The sequence below is a fragment of the Urocampus carinirostris genome, chromosome 11 (assembly GCF_059441175.1).
Source record: "Urocampus carinirostris isolate Australia breed hairy pipefish chromosome 11, RoL_Ucar_1.0, whole genome shotgun sequence".
Classification (NCBI taxonomy): domain Eukaryota; kingdom Metazoa; phylum Chordata; class Actinopteri; order Syngnathiformes; family Syngnathidae; genus Urocampus; species Urocampus carinirostris.
In genome coordinates, this window is record NC_142359.1 from 19,398,568 (window position 1) to 19,420,336 (window position 21,769).

At 41.3% G+C, this 21,769-nt stretch overlaps 1 protein-coding gene across 1 annotated transcript; it reads left to right on the forward strand.

Annotated features, from left to right (window-relative positions):
- Positions 1 to 1,670: 1,670 nt before the first annotated feature.
- On the forward strand, positions 1,671 to 20,901 carry LOC148356679 (voltage-gated potassium channel subunit beta-2-like). Its single transcript, XM_088346720.1, has 16 exons — positions 1,671 to 1,796; positions 1,899 to 1,956; positions 2,218 to 2,491; positions 5,751 to 5,794; positions 6,204 to 6,241; positions 8,819 to 8,898; positions 8,985 to 9,029; positions 9,108 to 9,152; positions 9,209 to 9,252; positions 10,691 to 10,777; positions 13,051 to 13,136; positions 13,205 to 13,325; positions 15,531 to 15,625; positions 15,694 to 15,814; positions 17,877 to 17,965; positions 20,267 to 20,901. The coding sequence occupies exons 3-16, from the start codon at positions 2,220 to 2,222 to the stop codon at positions 20,372 to 20,374; spliced, it is 1,275 nt and encodes a 424-aa protein (XP_088202846.1). The 5' UTR covers positions 1,671 to 1,796; positions 1,899 to 1,956; positions 2,218 to 2,219; the 3' UTR covers positions 20,375 to 20,901.
- Positions 20,902 to 21,769: the final 868 nt, after the last annotated feature.

The window sequence follows — 21,769 nt, forward strand, 5'->3', positions numbered from 1 at the left end:
CCATTGCTACGCAGATGACACTCAACTATATCTTCCGATGGAGGAATCTGCCACACTAAACTGTGGAAATCTGGAGGCCTGCCTCACTGAGATAAAAGAATGGATGTCACTTAACTTCTTGCGCCTCAACTCTGAAAGGACCGAAATGCTAGTTATTGGTCCATCTAAATGCCGTGACTTGTTCTCAAACACAGCTCTGAACATTGACGAATGCAATATCACCCAGAGTGACTCAGTCAGAAATTTAGGTGATACTCTACTGTACTATAACTATAAACAATACGCAATGGCAAAAGAGAACTACCGGTAAGCCTGGTGGCTGCGACTAATGAAATAACAAACTACACCATTTCACAATTAAACACAGAGAGGTTGCAAGGATCTCACCAGACTGATTAACCACACAGGATGCTGTTAGTGCATACCTGCGCGAACCTTTATTGGAGGTGTCACTGACTTCAGATACTGGAAAACTGATCATATAACGTGGAAGATTTTAGTCTGACACGAATTTTGGACACCGAAACATTCGTAAGATGGGTCGATCGTAAAACGAGGTACCACTAGGGAGAATATCACAATGTCAGTCTGGGGAAATTCAGCCACTTCCTACTCTATGCTTGAGACTGCGACAGTGTACACAGTTGTTTTTAATAGGTAGATACAAACACGCTCACCCTTCTTAGGTGTTGTAATCAGTTTTGTGTTGCTGGTGCGTTGTAGTATGTATATATGAGGCCTAGTGGGCAAAAGATGAATAGCTAAAGAAAAGAGGACATTTGTGATGTTCTTCTAAAAAGTAGTGGAGTAATACATCATGTTGCAACGGCCGTTGAGTTCCAAAATGTTATTACTTACACGTCACAGTACTCGTTACCGAAAAAAGTAATAGCGTTCCATGAACGTGTTCCTTTGTAACACTACTCCCCGTTCTGACCCCAGGTCCCCATGACCTGACAATCGATGGATGGAGGCATTCATGTTTTCTACACTACTCTGAACTAAACTCTCTATAATCTGTAGGAGAAATGCCGCCAGCCGACTCCACTTACAGGAAGTGACTGACACTACCTCAGGGATGAGTGGCCTACGATCGACCAATCCTGTTGAAGTCACACCACCGCCTCCCACCTATAAAACACTACCCACGCTCCTTATTCACTTTCTTGCCTCCAGCCGGTGATTACGCTCAACACCAGCTCTCGCTTATTGATAAATGCTAGAGACAATATAAGGGTATGTCGAATTAATTCGGGTGAGAAAACCGTGAGCCCTACATGCTGGCCGATTAGGTAACCAGTGAATTAGATTTAAAATTGAATAAATATAATTTAAAGAGATTTACTCTACACATCCGAGTTGAAAATATCCCGTTGAGGACAGATTGATGTCCAGAGCACAATTTCCATGCGTTCAATTTAATCACTTTTAAAGAAATGTGATCGTATTGCCCTTTATGCAACTAAAATACTGTCAAACAAAGAGTTCCAAATCCTCCATCCAAGGTCATTGTGGATTGTGAGCTAAAGTTCAATCTCACGGGGGTCAGACGTCACAGCTGTAACCACATATGATGGGGATAGGTGGATTGGGTTGAGGATTAGGGTGCAAACAAATCACAAATTGGGCAAGGGTCCACGTGGGACATCTGTACACAGGCTGTAGTGTTTTTGGTGTTCTTATTTTTAATCAGGATATGCAACCCGTGATAGGTCGGATTAGTATGAGGGCTTGGTTTAAAACATGCGAATTCGGGACCAATAAAGGTGGATGGACGGACGAGGACGGATTAACAGGTAGTGTAACGCAGTCAATACCGTCTTTTTCTATTTATTTTTCATCTTGAATGCTGCAAAAAATATGTGACAATTTATATCATTTGTTTCAATGGATGCTAGTGTTTGAAACTGGTTGGCCTGCAACAGCAACGTGACAGAAGATTCCAGTAGAAATCCGGTAAGAACCTACATGGAGACACTAACACTGGATCACTCATATTACAATTGACAAATAAATCACAGCTAGGTTAAGAACCTAGTTCCAATTTAAATTAGAGGAGAAGTTCCAAATCTAAAGTTGGTTAGTAAGATTCCAGAACTGTAATTTTACTGCAAACAGACTTTTAAAGTCTAACTTCAAAGGGACCATTTTATTTCACTAGTCTTAAGCCAATATTGAACGTCAATATAAGATGTAAGAGTGTTCTGACTTTTTCAGCCATGTTCACCAGTCGAACGACAGCACCAGTGGGAAAAAGCGCCAAATTTTCTGTGGAAGAGCTTTATGGATTCAACAAGAAGCCCAAGGTTACAAGAGGGCAAAGCGGGAAAGTGGACAGAGCGGATGGCAAGAAGAATACAAAGGAGAAAGAAGATTCCCTACTGGCATCTAATATTTTGGAGGCAGCCAAGAGGGTGATGGAGAGGCGGAGGCTGGAGCTATATATGAGGGAATGTGACGTTACATTGGAGGACAGCGCCATGCCCTACAGGTCAGTGAGCGGCAATAACTATCACACGGCATTCCCATCAGGTCCCATCTACGTCTTCTTCATTAACGGAACACCATCCAACAGCCATTTCAAACAAATGTCCTCACGAGTAGTAACTAGTGATCGTTTATTTTTGGGCGAAATATACTTTATTTCACCTGAATTTGAAGCTTGTTGAGATGAGCAGGTTCAGACTCAGAAGCAAAGAGGTTATGGACTTGCAAGTTGAGGCACGATCAAAAGATGGATTGACAAAGGTTTGGATAGTTTAGTGTGTGAGACGGAGCTACAACAGAGGTTAAAGAAGGGTTTTTCACATATAAGCCAGTTAATGTCACCAGAAACAGACGCAGGACCCAATAGCGTCCGTTTACTCGGTTTTATTAATGAAGAGGGAGAGTAGGGCTTGCTTCCTCGATACGATGGTTGACGGACAAGGAAACGCAGAAGTGGCACTTACGTGTCGAGCAAGGATGGTCGTAGATTTGCAGAAATACCAGTCGTTAGCCGGGACGGGAGAGCAAGGGCAGCATCGAGTTCAGAAACAAAGTCGGCAACAGGTGTCAAGCAGGTTGCGGGGCAAAACAGGTCGGAAGTCGGGATGGCAGAACAGGGCAGAATCGGGTCCAGAATCAGGTTGGCAACGGGTATCAGGCAGAGGAAACCAGGGAAGGAAGTGTCTGAAAGTGAGATCTTGCCGAGCTGGGAACATCGGTTCGCAATGATCTGACAGTGTTCTCTGGAAGCCGGGGGTTTAAAAAGAGTCTCTCAGCCAATCAGCTCTCAGGGCTGCTGGCGCCAATTGGGCAGTCACAGGTGCCTTGAATCGGCAATCCTGACAGTTAAAATACCACAGAAGGAGCAGGAACTCATCTGGCACTTGTGTAATATATTGTTTTTTAAAAGCAGCTGATTGCAGATGAAATTCAGGTTTGAGAGAACATCTTTGCCCAGCCTGAAACAAAAACAAGAACACTAAACTGCCAAGACCAGAACGGAAACAGGACCCAATAGCGTTACTTTTCTCACAAGTTTTATTAAAGGACAGAGGAAGGGCTGCGCCCACGATCCAGCGTTCGCTAGGCGCGGGAAGCAGGTCACTCTCGTACTCGGATTGTGATCCGAACACGGAAGCAGAACTCCCGTGGCGAGCGATGGCGGTGACAAGGACGGAAAATCAGGTCGATAGCCGGGACAGGAGCGCAAAAACGTGGTCGGGGTCAGAAATGGGTCGTAAGCCGGGAGAGCATACGTGGTCGGGATCAAAAATGGGTTGTAACCAGAGACAGACAGGAGCAAAAACGGGACAGGTGGGAGTCAGGGTGGGAAAAGGCTTGCCTAGTATGCACTGAGGTTCGCAGACGGACTGACGAAAAAGGACAGATAGGAGTGGGTTTAAATAGGGACAGGGAGCCAATCAGTGTCCGAGGCAGTTGGCGCCAAAGGAGCGGGCACAGGTGATTCACATCGCTAATCATGACACAAACAACAATTAAAGGAGCTTAATGCAACAAGACAAAATACTTTGGACTGCTGGTCGGTATTGCACTCAAGTGGAATAAAGAAATCCATGTGAACTGAAAAGAAGCAGTTTTATCTAGTCTTGTTGGCGCAATTTGGCTGAAACGGTTGCACATTCGCTGAGCCAGGTTAAAAAGGGCAGGTTAATTCAAGCCAGACAGTCATATTTGGGATTATTATTCACTTCATTTTCAGATCGACCCCCGGGAAGTCGGCCGCATGGCCGAAAGGAAAAAAAAAAACAACCTTCCTGAGAAAAGTCTCTATCCCTTTTAGTCACATTCTTCAGCCAAAGGATAGGGAAAATGAGAACCTTGGTCTTGCCATGTTTCCTGGCTGGCCTTTTTGGTTGCCTTTGTCCTCAGACGACCTAGGCCGGCGAGGCCTTTGACCCCCTGGCAGATAATTCCAAACCGGCTTATGAAACTGAATGGAATGTATACCAGAGTGCTGTAATTGCTGCCTGTCACACAGAAGACCCAGGTTCAATTCTTTACCAATGCAACAAAGACAAATTTTTACCAAATTATCTTAACATTCTTTTTTATCTTATTTTTATCTTTTATGTCTTTCATTTCATGTTTGTCTTGGAGTGTCATGTCTAATCTCATTGATAAACAATGTTCACTGGGTCATTATTAATGACAATAAAGACAATTCTAATTTAATTTCTTACCATTTTATGATTTGTTCTTGTTGGTTTCATTTAAGTGATCTCCATTAAAGAAACTTCCCTCTCTTTGACGAGAGAAGAGATGAATGGGAGTTGGATCCATGAACCTGTATACGATATGACCCTTGTCAAAGACCTCATTGATACAATTGGGACAGTTTTTGCATCACTGTTTGGAATATCAAAGCAAGAAATACTATACATTTTTATCAAAGCTCTGATGGTTATTGACATAGCATAAAACACATGGGGTGGCAGCATTTACTGCGTGAATGTGTCATGATTACTGATGTGATGCTCCTGTGCCTGCTCCTTTGGCGCCAACTGCCTCCGACTCTGATTGGCTCCCTGTCCCTATTAAATCCACTCTTTCTGTCACCGGGGTCAGTCCGTCTGCGAACCTCAGTTTACTCTAGGCAAGCTTTTTTCGACCCTGTCTCCCACCTATTTTTGCTCCCGTTTGTTCCCCGGCTTCGACCCGTTATTTGATGCTGACCACGTTTACTCTCCTCTCCTGGCTTTCGACTCCTTTCCGATCCCGACCACGTTTTTTGCTTTCCTGTCCTGGCTACTGACCTGTATTTCCGTTCCTGACACCGCCATCGCTCGCCACAGAAGTCCCACTTCCGCATTCAGAGCGACCTGCTTCCAGCGCAACCCTTACCTTTCTTCCAATAAAACTGAGAGAAACGTAACGCAAGTGGGTCCTATCTCTAATTTAGCTGACGTGTAAAATTTTAATGCACGGTAATTAAAATAATGCCACATTTCAAGAAAGCCCATAAAAATGCTACAAAAACCATTATACCTTTACACGATTGACATTACAATTGCCAGATGGATATATGCAAATAAGCTCAGCCTGGTCTGGCTTGCTGCAGAGAATAAATCACTATAGTAACTGAGCCAAGCTAAATTTAACCTGCTTTCATTGAAACTGCCTTGAGGCTAAATTCAGGCAAGTATATAAACATATCCTGACTCAAACCCTTATCTTAGTTTTGTGCAATACCCCCCTGGACCACTACAACAGTACTATCATGGCAGTTTTTTTTTTTTTTACAGATTTCTTGGAAAAACTGGACTTCGAGTATCGTGCTTGGGACTAGGTGGGTGCTAGATGGGTGACTCTCTGTTTGGAGCAACATTTCATGTCAAAATCTGCCAAATGTTTACAAAAAGTACTTCAACTATTCACTTGAAGTGTTTGCAATCATTTAACCCTACATAAAATGCAATTCAAATATTATTTTGTATTCCAGATAACTTTTTGGTGACACATATGCTCAATTTTGTTGTGTCTGCAGTGCAATGTAATCAGCTTCCTCAAGGAATTTAGGCCATAAAATTATTATTATTTTTTAAATTTTCTTTGATAATTTGTTGAACTACACTACACTGTTTTTAATTATGCAATTAAATGTTATAAATTATTTTTTTACTTGCTACTTTTTTACAATTCTACATGTCCCAGTAGTAATCATCGACCCTGTTAGAATGTTGCTTTTCTCTTCGCAGGAACGTGGGTGACATTTGGCTCTCAGATCTCAGATGAGGTGTGTATCTGTGTGTGTTTGTGTCCTCAGATCTCTACCCTTTTCAGACCCTTTTTTTTTAGTATTTTAATGACCATTGTATTTGTACTTGATAAGGCATTAACTCAGGGTTGGTTGAGCCAGCTCCAACCATGCCCCGAATGAAGGCTAGCCAGCCTCGCCGATCGGCAGTTGCGACCTCGGCGAGCTCCAGGCATTCACGATTCCAGCATCGGTTGCCGTAGACTTGGGTTTCGGAGGCGAGCTCCATATCTGCTTTCATATGTTTTTAGTTGTCCTCCTCTCTGTTGCCCTAGAATTGTTGCAATTACTCTGGATAACGATACTAGTGATTCCATAAATCAGCCAGATAATGATGATCCTTCTAAGGCAGTACATGTCCAAGGCTTTGAGTTGTTGAATGTCTTTCTTGCAGAGAGGCCATGTTTTCATGACTATCATATGACCATTGTGCAGACCAGTAGTTTTTTATGGGACAATTTGGTAGTCCTAATCTATCTGGACCTTGTTCCTTGGGTCAAGACAGAGTTTGGGTGTGAATAGGACTTTGGTTTGGGGTGAGTTTTAATGTTACCAAAGTCAATTAATCGTCGAAGGTGGGTAGTAACATTACATTTACTCCATCACATTTACTTAAGTAAGTTTTGGAAAATTTTGTACTGTTAGGAGTATTTTTAAATCCCTTTACTTTTATTTGAGTAAATTTGTGAAGAGAAAAACGGAACTTTAAATTAGCTACATTAGCCAAGTAAGCACGTACGCATCTGTCTGTCTCTGGTAAGACGCATTTATTTTCATACAGAACTCCGCAAGGCTCTACCGTGTTTAACCAATCAAACACAGCAGCCTCGTCACGTGACCATATCTAACTTCAGTGGGAGAAATGTTTTTTACGGATGAAGCAGATCAAAAATGGCGCTTAGCAATACCGACTATGAAAACATAGAAGAGGAGGAGCACCCCTGGCATTACATCAAAAGCATGTTCCCCTTACAAATATGCAAGGTCTCTTTTGTTCGAGCTCATGGGTTAGCTTGTTGTACCGCTTGTAGAGCCTGTTACGATAAGTATTGGGGCTTTAAATGTGCTACTTGGTGCTACATGTGTCACGGTTTCCATGGCGCCCAATTGGCCCCGCCCATGTGGTGCCAGCTGTGGCTCATTGACAGATTAGCTTCCCTTCTGGTTAAGCTCACTCTGTCCGGTTTCCTGCTTCTGTTTCCTGTCCAGTATCGTTCCCGTCTATTTTGTCCTGTTTATAACGATATCCAGTTTTGTTCCCAGCTATTTTTGTTCTGTTTGTCTTCAGTGTCTGGTATCGTTTCCGTCTCTCTCGTCCTGCTTGTTTTTGGACTCCAATCGCCAGTGCCTGATATCAATCCTGTCTTTCCTGTCCTGTCTGCTCGTGCAATTGGTATCGATCTCGTCGGCCTCTGGCTTCCTGTCATTCCACGCCAGACTGCTGCCTTACATCTTCCACCCAACGATCGCCGAATCACTGGCGTTTTGGCTTAACGTGCATTACTGCCCCATTTCCCGTAAAATAAAGCTTTTGTGAGAAGCTTCACGCCTCTGGGTCCTCATCCTGTTCCGGTTCTTGACAACATGTGCCTAACATATTTATCTAACTTATACTATTTTTATTTTATTGTTTGTTAAAGCACTTGAATTTACATTGATTATTTTAATCTACTTTTAAATTAACTGTATGTTTTTGTTGATTGGATGGAATTTGATAATTTGATGATCTGATTCGTTATTTTAAAAAAATGATGTTGCGACAGTTACTTAGTACTTGAGTCAGTTTTTTACCAAGTACTTTTTTACTTTTACTCAAGTACCGGTATTTGTAGTAGTACTGTGGAAAGGGATCACTCAAGTAGTACTTTTAGTTCTTTTTCAGTGATATCATTCTGAGGTAACAGTACTTTTACGTGAGTACATTTTTTTGGCTACTCTTGTCAGGACCAAAACGTAAACTGGACCCAATCGCGTAACGTTTTCTCACAATTTTATTGAAGCAAAGAGGGCAGCGCCCGCAATCCGATGCTCGCCAGGCGCCGGAAGCAAGTCGCTCTCGCAATCGGATTGTGATCCAAATACGGAAGTGGATCTTCCGTAGAGGGCGATGGCGGAGTCAAGGAACGGAAAAACAGGTCGATAGCCGGGACAGGAGAGCAAGAACGTGGTCGGGGTCAGAAATGGGTCATAAGCCGGGACGGGAGAGCAGACGTGGTCGGGATCAAATACAGGTCGTAGCCGGGAACAAATGGGAGCAAAAATGGGACAGGCGGGAGTCAGTGTCGAAAAAGGGTTGCCTTGTATAAACAGTGGTTCGCAGACGGACTAACAACACGGGATTGACAGGACTCGGTTTGAATAGGGACAGGGAGCCAATCAGAGCCTGCCGCGGTTGGCGCCAAATGAGCGGGCACAGGTGATTCACATCGGTAATCATGACAACTCTACCCACCTCTTTTGATAGTGATGGTTAAGGTAATGAGAGGTTGCTAGAAATGCATCAAAGGATGGTCTCAACATGGATAGAAAATTAAAAGTGTATGTGTGTGTGTTTAGATGGCGGAAAGTCTGTTGACATTGGCGTATGACAATGGCGTGAACCTCTTTGACACGGCTGAAGTTTACGCCTCTGGCAGGTACTTTAGATAAAAAGTCTGAGTGTTTACGTATATGCATGTGTGAGTGTTCCGACTATAATTATGCAACTGTTTGGGTATTTCAGGGCTGAGACAACTTTAGGAAACATCCTACAAAATAAAGGCTGGAGGTAAAGTGTCTAGGATAACCAAAGTGACTTCAAGTTCTATTTCTTATATTTCATGGGTTTGCGGTTGTTTTTACCCAGGCGGTCAAGCTATGTGGTGACTACAAAAATCTACTGGGGAGGACAGTGAGTACAATTAACAGTCATATCAATATTCAATGTTAACTTTGCTGCATTTGCAGGGCTGAGACTGAACGTGGGCTGTCACGAAAACACATCATTGAAGGTAAGACATGCACACACAAAGCAATAATGGATGCTGGAGACCTCATTTGAAACCACAGGTGTCAAACAGGCCGCCCGCGGGCCAGATCAGGCCCACCAATGGTTTAAATCCGGCACGCAAGACAACAGTGAGAGAAGCGCAAGAGGAAAATAAGATGTAGTTTTGAATATTTCCATCGGATGTCACCAAAGCCAGTTAACACTTGCAAAACAATTGTGGTAGTATTTCTCCATTTCTCTCTGAGTCACTTCTTTTTTTATTTATTTCTCCCTCTTTTTCTTTCTCCTGTTCACTCTCTCTTTCTCTCTCTTTTTCTCTATTTCTCTCTGACTCTCTAACTCTTTCTTTTTCTCTGTCTTGCTTTCTTTCTTTTTCTCTCTCTAGTTTACACTTTAATTCTCTTTCTTTCTATTTTTCTCTTTCTTTCTCACCCTCTTTCTTTCCCTTTTTTGACCTCTCTCTCTCTCTCTCTCTCTCTCTCTCTCTCTCTGTCACCTCACTTGGTCTCTTTTTCTCTTGCTGACTCTTTTTCTTTCTGTCATTTCACTTCTCTTATTCTTTTTATCTTTGTCTTTTTTCACTTTCTTTTTTTCTCTATATTCATTTCCCCCTTTTTCTCCATTCATATCTCTATTCTGCTCTCTCTTTTTCGCTCACTGTTACTCTGTCTCCCTTGTTCTCCCTATCTGTTTATCACTCTCTCTTTCCCTCCCTCTCTTTCTCTCTTTTTCTCCCTCTCTCTTTCTCTTAAACATACTAGTCCGACCCCAGTGAGATTTTTTATAGCATCTGTGGCCCCCAGCTAAAATGAGTTTGACACCAGTTTTAAACTATAATACAGATACTCTATCCTGAGTAGGCACTGATCCAGATACCATATGCCTATATCATTCAATTTCCTTGAAAGTGCAAAAAATTGACTGATATTTAAGACTAAATTAAAATGTATTATTCCGTTCTTTTCTGGTTCTTGATTGTTGAATCGTCATTAGAATTTAAAAAACAGTTTAAGCTGTTTGTACACAACCAGACACTACAAATTTAGACCAGGGGTCTCCAATGTAGTGCCCGCCAGCACCACGTTGCCCCAAAAGGACACCTGAGTAGCCCACAGACATGTCCTGAAGATAGCTTACCTGTGACGGGTGATTACAATTGCAATTTAGTAATTGACATGATGTTTTAGTGGTTGACTTAACTTCTAATCATTCCAACCTGGTAATAACAAAGTAACAACATTGTAATAACATAAATTATTATTTTAGAAATGTATATCAAAATGTTAGTCCTTTGCACCAATCAGTAACAAAAGTGTCTCTCAGCTTCACAAAGGTTGATGACCCCTGATGTCATCACAAACATGACAAATATGGTTGGAACAACTGAAATCGGAACAGTAAAAGCAAACTGTGAGTGTGTTTTTGTGTGCTTGTGTGAGGTCTCCGTGGATCACTGGCCAGGCTGCAGCTGGACTACGTCGACATCGTCTTTGCTAACAGGAGCGACATCAACTCCCCCATGGAGGGTTGGAGAACACAGTTGACAAGCTAAATATACAGTTAGGCCCAAAAATATTTGGACAGACACACAATTTTCTCCATTTGGGCTCGACATGCAACCACGTTGGACTTAAAATGAAATACCTTGACCAGAATTGAAGTGCAGACTGTAATGTTTCATTAAAGTGGCAAACAACATCTGTCTGAAAATAAGGAATTGTATATGTTTTTTTATTGCAAACGCATATTTTAGGGGCTCAAAAGTAATCAGACATTAAGTTTAATTGAAACAAAAGGTTAATTGTAAATATTTAGCAGGTCGCTCTGATACTCGGATTGCGCTCTGAACGCGGAGATGGATCTTCCGTGGCGAGCGATGGCGGAGTCGGGGACGGAAAAAAACGGGTCAGTAGCCGGGACAGGAGAGCAAAAACGTGGTCGGGGTCGGAAGTGACTCGTAGGCCGGAATAGGAGAGAAGATGTGGTTGGGGACAAAAAGAGTTCAAAAACCGGGACGGGAGAGTACACGTGGTCTGGATCAAAAACGGGTCGAAGCCGGGGAACAGACGGGAGCAAAAAACGGGACAGGTGGGAGTCAGGGTCGAAAAAATGGCTTGCCTAGTGTTAAATGAGGTTCGCAGACGGACTGACAAAAGGGGACAGACAGGAGTGGGTACAAGTACTGATTGGGAGCCAATCAGAGTCCGAGGCAGTTGGCGCCAAAGGAGCGGGCACAGCTCAGTCACATCAGTAATCATGACAGTTTCCTCCTTGATGCTTTGCCAGGCCTTTACAGCAGCAGCCTTGAGTTGTTGATCGTTTGTGGGTCTTTCCACTTTAAGCCTCATCTTCATCAAGTGAAATGGATTGGTTTGAGATCTGAAGATTGTCTTGGCCATTACAGAACATTCCACTTCTTTGCTCTCATAAACTCATGGGTTGCTTTTGCTGTATTCTTTGGATCATTGTCCATCTGCACCATGTGGCATTTGGCTGAATCTGAGAAGAAAGTATATATTTGTATACTACGGAATTCATTTGGTCACTTTTATCTGTAATCTCATCAATGAACACGAGGAACCCAGTGCCCTTGGAAGCCATCCATGATCATGCTATCACACTGCCTCGACCATGTATCACAGATGATGCGTAATGCTTTGGATCATGTGCTGTTCACCTTTTCTCCAAACTTTCTTCTCACCTATAATCCAGGGTACAGGTTTATCTTTAATCATTCGTCCAGAGATGACTTTTCCAAAACTGGGCTGGCTTGTTGTGCTGTTTATTTTTTTATTTTTACTTTTTTTTTTGGCAAAGTCAAGTTTATCTTTGGGACTTGCACCTAATGGTGAATCCTCTGTATTTACATTCATTGAGTCTTCACTTCATTTTAGACTTTGACACAGATGAACCCGCCTTCTGGAGAGTGTCCTCACTACTGTAGATGTTGTAAATAAATGTGTTCCTTATAATCGAAAGTATTCGGCGATCATTCTTGCGAAACTGCCAACCTCACTAGTGCATTGTTTTTTTCTTAAATTGTACCAAACTGCTGATCTGGCTTCTCCAAGCTTGTCAGCTATCTCTCTTATGGGTGTCTTCTTTTTTTAGTCTCAGGATCTTCTCCCTCACCTCCATTGAGAGCTCCTATGAACATATGATGTGTGGTCTCAACAACAGCTCCCAATTACAAAACCACACACAAACAAATCCAGACCCTTTCATTATTTATTTGATGACAGGTTAACAAGGGAGAAGCCTTCTGTGTCAGTTACAGACCTCTGAGTTAATTGTCCAATTACTTCCTAAACCCTCGATCCAATTTGGATGTGCACCCCATATTAGTTATATCAGGGCAGCACGGCGGCACAGTAGTTTGCGCGTATGCGGCACAGTTCTTAGCTCACAAGATCAAACCTTCCCGTGTGGAGATTGCATGTTCTCCCCGTGTTTGCGTGGGTTTTCTCCGGGCACTCCGGTTTCCTCCCACATGCATGTCAGGTTAATTGGCCGGTTCAAATTGTCCTTAGGTGTGAATGAGCGAGGGAATTGTCTGTCTCTATGTGCCCTGCGACTGGCTGGCAACCAGTTCAGAGTGCCCAAAGATAGCTGGGATGGGCTCCAGCACCCCCTTGACTCTACTGAGGATAAGTGGTGATGGATGGATGGTTGTATCATTGTATTTCATGTGTTTATAAGAACAGCTCAAATCACAACACTTGTTTCACTGTCCAAATATTTTAGGCCTAACTTTATTATGCTAATGTTCGCATGCTAACACATCACTTTGTGTCTGCAGAAGTGGTGCGAGCTATGACATTTGTGATCAACCAGGGCATGGCCATGTACTGGGGCACTTCACGCTGGAATGTGATGGAGATCATGGTAGACTTCATCTGGACATAAAATGAATGTGCTAGAACTGTGTCTCACACTGGAATATGATCTGACAGGAAGCATACTCCATTGCTCGACAGTTTAATCTGGTTCCTCCAGTGTGTGAGCAAGCAGAATATCATTACTTCCAGCGAGACAAAGTGGAACTACACTTGCCAGAACTCTACCAAAAAATTGGTAACACGCACACACACACACTTTCAGTTGCGGGCCGTGCATATCACATCTAGGCCTTCAGTGATATCGTATTTATTCCAGCTTGAAGAAATATCCATCCACTACAGTGGTACCTCTACTTTCGAATTTAATTTGTTCTGGTAATAGCTTTGTAAACTGAAATATTTTTAAGTAAAGACAAATTTTTAACGTAAATGCGCTAATCGGTTCCAAGCCCTGCAAAAGTACAGTATATATTTTTTAAATCATAAAAGAGCATCAGAACGTGAAACAAATACATTTTAGAATTATATTACCGCACAACTAACATAAAATGAGAGGCACATAATGTAAAAAAACAAATAAGTGAAATAATAAGAATATCTATTGACCTTTCTGCCAAGCGTTTCTTGAAAACCTGATCCAATGACGTCTGCTTTTGCCGGCTTTTGGCAATCCGTCGGGATTGCGCAAGGCAGACGTCATCGTAATGAGCGACAGACCAACTTTTTTCGGGTGATCCCTTTCCACAAGTTCCAAGACTTCATGGAATTTTGCTAAAATGTCTTTAATTTGGGCTGAGTAAATGATAGCTGCGTCCTCCTCCTCTTATCTGAACTCTGAACCGTGAAGGTGACTTGGAGACCATGCTGGGATACTCTGCTGTACTTCGTAACCTGAAACCTTCGTATGTAGAGACATTCGTAATTAGAAATTAGAGGTACCACTGTACCATCATTGCACACGACTGGGAGTCACATCGCCTTAATCCTGTATGATCTTAAAAATAAGAAAATTCAAAATTAATTGTCCTCAAAATTTTACATCCTCACAAGATTTTCCTACCCTGAAGAGTTTGTCTTGAAAATGGCTTTGCAAGGATAGCTACAACCAATTTTTTTGTTATCTCCTTCAGGCATAATGGGTAAAAAAAAATTAAATGACACATTCTTAACTTTAAAAAAGCTATGATGTAGCTTGATCTGAAAAAAACTGACTATCCAATCACAATACATGTACATGTCCCTTCTTCTTCAAGTTTAAAGGCGGTTGGCACCATTATTTTCGTGCATTACCATCCCCTGTCACGTTCAACGTTAGGCCTTCTTGCTGGCCTTACTGCCCCCATTTCGGGATATCGATTGGCTATTGCAACTATCTATGAGCTACACTTGCTTTTCACGTACAGTGCTGAGACGCCAGCACTCTTGATTCTAAAAGCCTTGGCCAGATTTCATACAGGCTGACGACACAGGCTAGCTTAATTGTGATTGGATAAAAACTCCCAAAACTAATGGAAGAGGTGTAACCGAATGGATAAAATATATCATGAAATGTACAAATATGGAGAATAATTATATAAATGTATACAGACGCTCCCCTACTTACAAACGAGATATGTTCGGGACGATCGTTCGTAAGTTGAATTTGTTCGTAAGTTGCTTCAGTGCAATATTTTGTATGCTTAAGGTTTGTATAAGTATGTTTAAGGCTTGTATAAGTAACCTGTATAGTTTTGTACTAAAAAATAAACATTTCATAAAACAATATGCACTATAAAGATAAAAAAAAGTTAAACTTACTTTTGGAAGATGCGCTTCAAGAGGTCCTCCTCTGTGGTAAAAAGTGGCAAAAAAAAACGTTCCTAACATTTTTTTCAACCGCATCAAGCTTTCTTATTCCACTTTTGTTTCAAAAGAAACGGCTCACCTCTTCTTTACACTTTACACCAACCATATTGAATGGATGCACGGAGTATTAAACAATGAAAACGTCAAAGTTCTTAGCGTGCTGGAGATACAGTATAGAATGTTTACACACAAACTAGGAAGAAGAAGCTGGATATCTTCTTCGGGGGTGGATGCTGGTTGAACTCTCACAGCGCCACACGCCGGTAGTGGCGGAAAGAAGCACTACAGTAATGTCCTGTACTCGGAAAAAGGTGCACTATACAAAATCTAACTTACAGCAATTTCCAAGTATTTTTCAACTTCCCCAAATTTTTTTTCGTATCTACCGTTTTTCGTAACTCGAATGTTTGTAAGTGGTGGAGCGTCTGTACACTTTGGAAAAAATACATTTAAAATAAAAGTGAGTTATTTTACAATTATAATAACATCTCGTTCATGTTAGGCCAGCAGATAAAAACTTGCTGGCCCTGACGGCCCACCACTGCTCATTTTCACAAAGGGACACACACTCACACACACATGTACTGTATTTCAGGTGTTGGGGCAATGACTTGGTCACCCTTAGCCTGCGGAATGCTTACAGGAAAATACAACAGCGGTGTCCCACAAAGCTCAAGAGCTGCCATGAAGGTGCTTCTGCAAAATTGGCATGATTGTGTGTTTCTCTTGAAGACCAACTTTGGAAAATGTATTTGAAGGGTCACGGGTGGCTCAAGGAACGCCTCGGTAGCCAAGAGGGCATTCAGCAATTGGATAAAGTTAAAGAGCTCAGCCTGCTAGCGGACAGACTCGGATGCACCCCGGCTCAGCTTGCTATCGGTACTCCACGCAAGACACACGCTGATACTGTACGTCAGGGGTCAGCAACCTTTTCGGTGCGGAGTTCCACTTTCAAATTTCCTTGTAAATCAGTGTGCAACACCAAGATTAACAAAAAAAAGAAAAATTAATATCCAACAGAGCTGTCATTTTACACCAGTCCAAATATACAACATGGATAGACATTTTAATCGTATAACTCAGTGTTTCTCAACCATTTTTGAACCAAGGTACACTTTCATTTACAAAAAAGTTCCGTGGCACACAGAAGAGAATGTTTGAAAATGAAGTTATGTCAAATATTTCACTGTACTACCTCATAAGCAGATAATTAGTATATAAAAAGAAGAAAATAATATTTAATATAAAAAAGAATGATGTGCTTTATGTTTTTATTTTTTACAGTGCAATCTTAAACTGCTTTGTTAAACAAATTAAGTTATTAAATGTACTGTGCTTCCTCAAGAGCAGATAATTAGTACATAAAAAGTATATAAAAATCTACTGCCACCTACTGATATGGATGACTATTACAGTTCCACGTCTAAAGAGTGTAAAAATACTGAATACATTTTTGGAAAGACAAAATTCCAGCAGGTATAATGGCGGCGCCCTCTGTTGGCTGCGGCTGCATCGACTCGCTACAACGGGTCAGGTGTATCGACATTTCGTTCTTACAAAGAATGACAATACAAAGGAAATTATTATAATTATTATTATAGGACACTGGTACAACTGACCTATTTATCTTCCACTATTCTTGTTCATCAATTAACTAAAATTTGAATGTGAACAACATGTGGAAAGGCCTGTAGACATCCATGACTTCAACTTTTTACCACAAGAATTAACCAGAATCAACCATTCTTCATCAACTATAAACTACAATCAAAAAACAATATGGTCAGCTGTTAAACCATTCATCAAAGATATCTTATTGCAGAAAATATCAAAACTTGAAATAACAGCAGCAATGCAAAAAGCACGCGCGCACACGCACACACACGCTTCTTTAAAATTTTCGCCATCAGTAAATGGTTTTCCGTGCTTTGCTATTTAGTGAGCAATTTGTTAGATAGCTTCAATGGTGGTGTTTTTGTCGTGATTGCCTAAGTGAAGTCACCTGGGGCAATCGTTTGGCGCGCTGGAGCGCACTTCCTGATTGGCTGACATTTTCCACTTAAGCGGTCTGCGTCCAGGTATACTCTTTGTATCCCTGAGTGCTTCGCCATACTACAAGGTACCCACGACTCTTGCCTGATTCATGCCTGCCTTCCGTTTTTGATCTGTTTTCCGTTCCACGTTTTGCGTCCTACTCTCCCGCCCCGGCCATCGACTTACCGCTCAGCTGTACTTTCCGTCCACCCGTCACAAAGCTGCCATTCCGCCCGAAGAGGTTGACGACCGACGAGCGTCGACGTCCCAAGCCAGCTCCAACAACCCTTTCTGATAAAAGCACTGTTGAAACTGACGCTATTGGATCCGAGAGTCTGTTCTGGTCCATGACAGTTTTTAGCAGCGAAAAAGGTTTTTAGGGTCTGTGTACCTGGAAACCGCGCGTTTTAATGTCTCCGCCTTGAATTCATGTTCTTGTTTCGTATCGTAATGACGTTTAACACTTGATGCGCGGGGTACAACGCTCTCGGGGCATAATGCACAAAACAGCACAGTCATTTTTTTGCACAAAGCCCCAGTCATCTGTCAACGCTGGCTGGAGAGAGCGCGATCTTTTCACTCGAGGAGCCTTCATGATTCCTTCATTTATCGCGTGCGTGTGTTTCGTTGGCTGGGTCTTTTTCTCTCTGCGAGGCGCCGGGCAAACTCACACTGAAAAACCCACGTAAAGCCTAACGAAAATCCTTTACATAACATGGCGCGCAACTGAAGATGTCGAATTTTCAGGTAAATGCGCTTTAAAAAAAATAAATAAATACAATATTTGGCCGTGCGCTCGCGTGCCACTGGTTAACCCCTCGCGTGTCACGGGTGCCATAGGTTGCCGACCCCTGCTGTACGTGTACACTAGTATGAGGTTGTAAATGTCTAACCCTGCATGTGTCAGCCTGGTGTTTGCGCAGTGAAGGCATCAGTTCGGTTCTACTGGGAGTCTCTAACACAGAACAGCTGATGGAGAATCTCAGCTCTATCCAGGTAAGCCAAAACGCAAGTAAATTCAACATTTTGGCATCCCACTGGATTACTGAGTACTAGGGGTGGGCGATACTTGGACTTTTGGTACTGATCCATTCAGGACCGGACCAAGCCTTCATGGGGCCCTAAGCAAAATTCGATTTTGGGCCCCTTATTACTTGATCACTTGCCTACCTACTAGAACTCATTCCATGTTCTACTCCAGGGGTGGGCAACTATTTGGAGTCAGGGGCCGCAGGTGACATGTTATACTTCTTTTTAAACGGATTCGTTTTATCAACTTGGTTTTGAAACAACCACAATTACCGCAAAATAGTATATTAGGTCCCTGTATACACTTATTTGTTATTTAGTTTTGAAGTATTACAGTTGTTTTTTTTTTTGTAAATATTTCTGAAGGCGGATTTTTATATAAGTTCTGTAGTATTTTTTGTACTGTCGTAGTTTTATTTTTGGAGTATTTCTGAAAAATTTTATGCAGTAGTCAACCAGTTCAGGGTGTCCACTGCCCACTGCCCGAAGATAGCTGGGATGGGCTCCAGCACCCCCGCGACCCTACTGAAGATAAGCGGTGCAGATAATGGATGGATGGATGTATGCAGTAGTTCCATAGTAGTATTTTTTTTAGTATTTCCATACTAGTATTTTTTTAGTATTTCGGTAGTACTTTTGTTGTAGTTCTGAAGTAGATTTTTAGTTGTATATCTGTATTATTGCAGTCGTTTTCTGATAATAGCATTTTTGTAGTATTACTGTAGAATTTTTCTTTTTTGGTATTTTTGTAACATCTCTGTTGTGTTTTGTAGTATTTCCATATAAGAATGTTTGTTGTTTATCTGTCGTATTTCTGTAGTATTTTTGTAGTACAGTGTTACTGTAGTTTTATTTTTGTAGTATTTCTGAAAAATTGTATGCAGTATTTCCATAGTATAATTTTTTTAGTATTTCTGTAGTACGTTTGTTGTATTTCAGAAGTAGATTTTTTGTTGTATATTCCTTGTATTATTGCAGTATATAGTTTTATGATAATAGTATTTTTGTAGTATTACTGTAGTATTATTCTTTTTGTGTATTTTTGTAACATCTTTGTTGTATTTGTAGTATTTCTATATAAGAATGTTTGTTGTTTATCTGTATTATTTCTGTAGTTTTATTTTGTAGTATTTTTGTGATAGTTCCATAGGAGAATTTTTGTAGTTTCACTTCAGGTATAATTTGCAGCATTTCTGTTGTAAACCTCTTGTAGTAGTATTTTTGTACTAATATTTATCTCCCTCTAGTTAGTCATAAATACGTTACAGTACGCGCTGCTATTAGCTGCTCTCAGGGTTTCCTGAACGTAAACAAATTGGCTATCGCTTAAAATCTGCCTGGCAACCCAGTGTGCATGTGTTCTCCCAGCATGCTCTTCGTGTCACCGTCACTGTTCAGAGTTTAGAGACAAGGAGGAGGATGGGTTCAGGCATGATGGCGGGGAGGAGGAGGCAAGCCAATATTCTATCAGCCCAATTTAAAGACATTTTAGCAAAATTCCACAAAGTCTAGGAATTTGAGGTAAGGGAATCACCCAGAAAATGTTTTGGCTAGGGCTACATCTGCCTCGCACATTTTCGACAGTTTGTCAAGAGCCGGCAAAAGCAGACGTCATTGGATCAGTTTTTTTATCTTGTACAAATGATATTTAATAATGTCAACACGGCAACTGTTGCCTTAGTGATTTACAGGTTTACATTTTTGGTTACAGCTCTTTTCTCTCTACAGGGTGAGTTTTTTTTTGTGTATGTGCTCATGTAAATTTGTGGTGATGCAGTGGTAGCAGACCCTTTTACCACAAAAATGACACTTGGCATTGTCCTTTTCTGTATTTGAAAAAAGGCCACACTGCACTTCCTGTTTGTCCCTGTCAATTTAAGCTTCTGGAAGGGTTGGGTGGATAAATCTAGCAATCAGACACACTTTGTTGCCCTCAATCTTTCCTGCATGCAGCAGGTTAGCCAGTGGGCCAGGTAGGGAGTGGGGCCAGTCAAGTAGTGATAAAAGTGTGCCAGAATCATAGCTTTGTGAGAGAGAGAGAAAGAGAGAAGGGGGGCGAGAGTTGTTTGTGCTATTCATGCAAAGATGTAAAGCTTTAAAAAAAAAATTGGTGCAAGAGCAAAGTATCGATCCCAGGTCAATAATATCAATCCAATCCAAGTACTTGCCTAGTATCGATAATATCGACATTTGCATCGATCCGCCCACCCCCACTAAGTACCAAAAAAAATCACGCCAAAATACTAAATGCTCTTCCGTGTCTTCCAGGTCCTCTCACAGTTGACTCCGGCCCTCATAACAGAGATGGATATATTTCTCGGCAACAAACCCCAGAAGACTAGAAAGGAGGAAAAAAATCTAGGGCAGCAGTATTAAATTCAACCAGTATGTGTCAGTATCAGAGCTGGTTAGATCTCTAAACCTGCGTGGGTTTGGCACCTTTTCATGATGGTATGCTACGGAAACTTTGAAAGGACAAAGTAAATTGAGATTTTATCAGTTTTCAGAGATTACATTTTGATTATTTCAGTCCTTTGTATCCCCTTCACTTATTTAGTCTTAATTACTGCACGTCGTGATTATTCATATATTTGAATGTAATTATTGATGATTTGATAGTATCACTTCAGCTCTTTATATACCCAAGCATTCAGTTGTCATTCAGTTTTTGCAATGTTTCATCTGATGTTTTACTTTGCAGTTAGAAGTCCTTGAGTGAAGCCTGAAACAAGGATTTTCCCACTAATGTTTCATTAGTTTGACATTGCTCTCCCTCCTGGTATATAAGTGATTGTCAGCTGTTTGATTTGTGAAACCGTATAGAATTATTCTGTCCTCATATGCCGAAATATATTCTGTTTATTGATGGTGTAATTATAATAAAAACCTGAATGGAACAGCTCCACTCCAGCAATTATTTTACCCGTCCAAGACAAACATTTTATACAAATCATTGTTGTTTTTTCACTGGATGAAAGATTTTTGTACCACTAAGAGGCAATAAATATTACACACTCTCCCTTTAACGAAATGACCTCCAAAACCTCTTTAATGCCTTATTAATAAAATCCAAAACGTCTCACTGCAGACATTTTTCTTACAGACTTAAAGGTACATTGTGTGACATATGACCACTCAATGGCACTGTATTGTCTAACTCAAGGAAACACTAGTGCCATGGAGCACTGAGAGAGAGATAGGGGGAGAAAAAGAAAGGGAGAAAGAGTGAGAAAAAGGAGAAAGGGGGTGAGACAAAAAGAGGAAAATAAAGAGAGAAACAGAAAGGGTAGTACAAAAAGAGAGAGACAGAAATATAGACCTAAAAAGAAAGAAAGAAATAGTAAGAGAGAAAAAGAGGGAATGGGGAAATAGAGGAAATGGGAGACAGAGTGAAAGAGAAAAGGAAGGAGAGAAAGAAAAAGAGACAAAGAGAGGAGATAAAGTGAAAGAGAAAGGAAAAACATGAAGTCCGCAAAAAGAGAAAGAGAGAAAGAGAGAGATAGAAAGAACAGAGAAAGACAGAGAGACAGATAGAGAAACAAAGTGTGTAAAAAGGGAGGGAGCAAAAGAGAGATAAAGAAGGTAAAAAGAAAGAGAGAAAAATAAAGAAGAGAGAGTGATAGAGAGAGGAAGAGAGATAAAAACTGAGAGCAAGAAAGAGAAAGAGAGCAAATGAGAGAGAGGGGGGGAAGAGAAAGAAAAATCCTGCTACAGTTGCTTTGCAAGTGGCATTTGGCTTTGGCAACATCCAGTGGAAATATTTAAAATGCT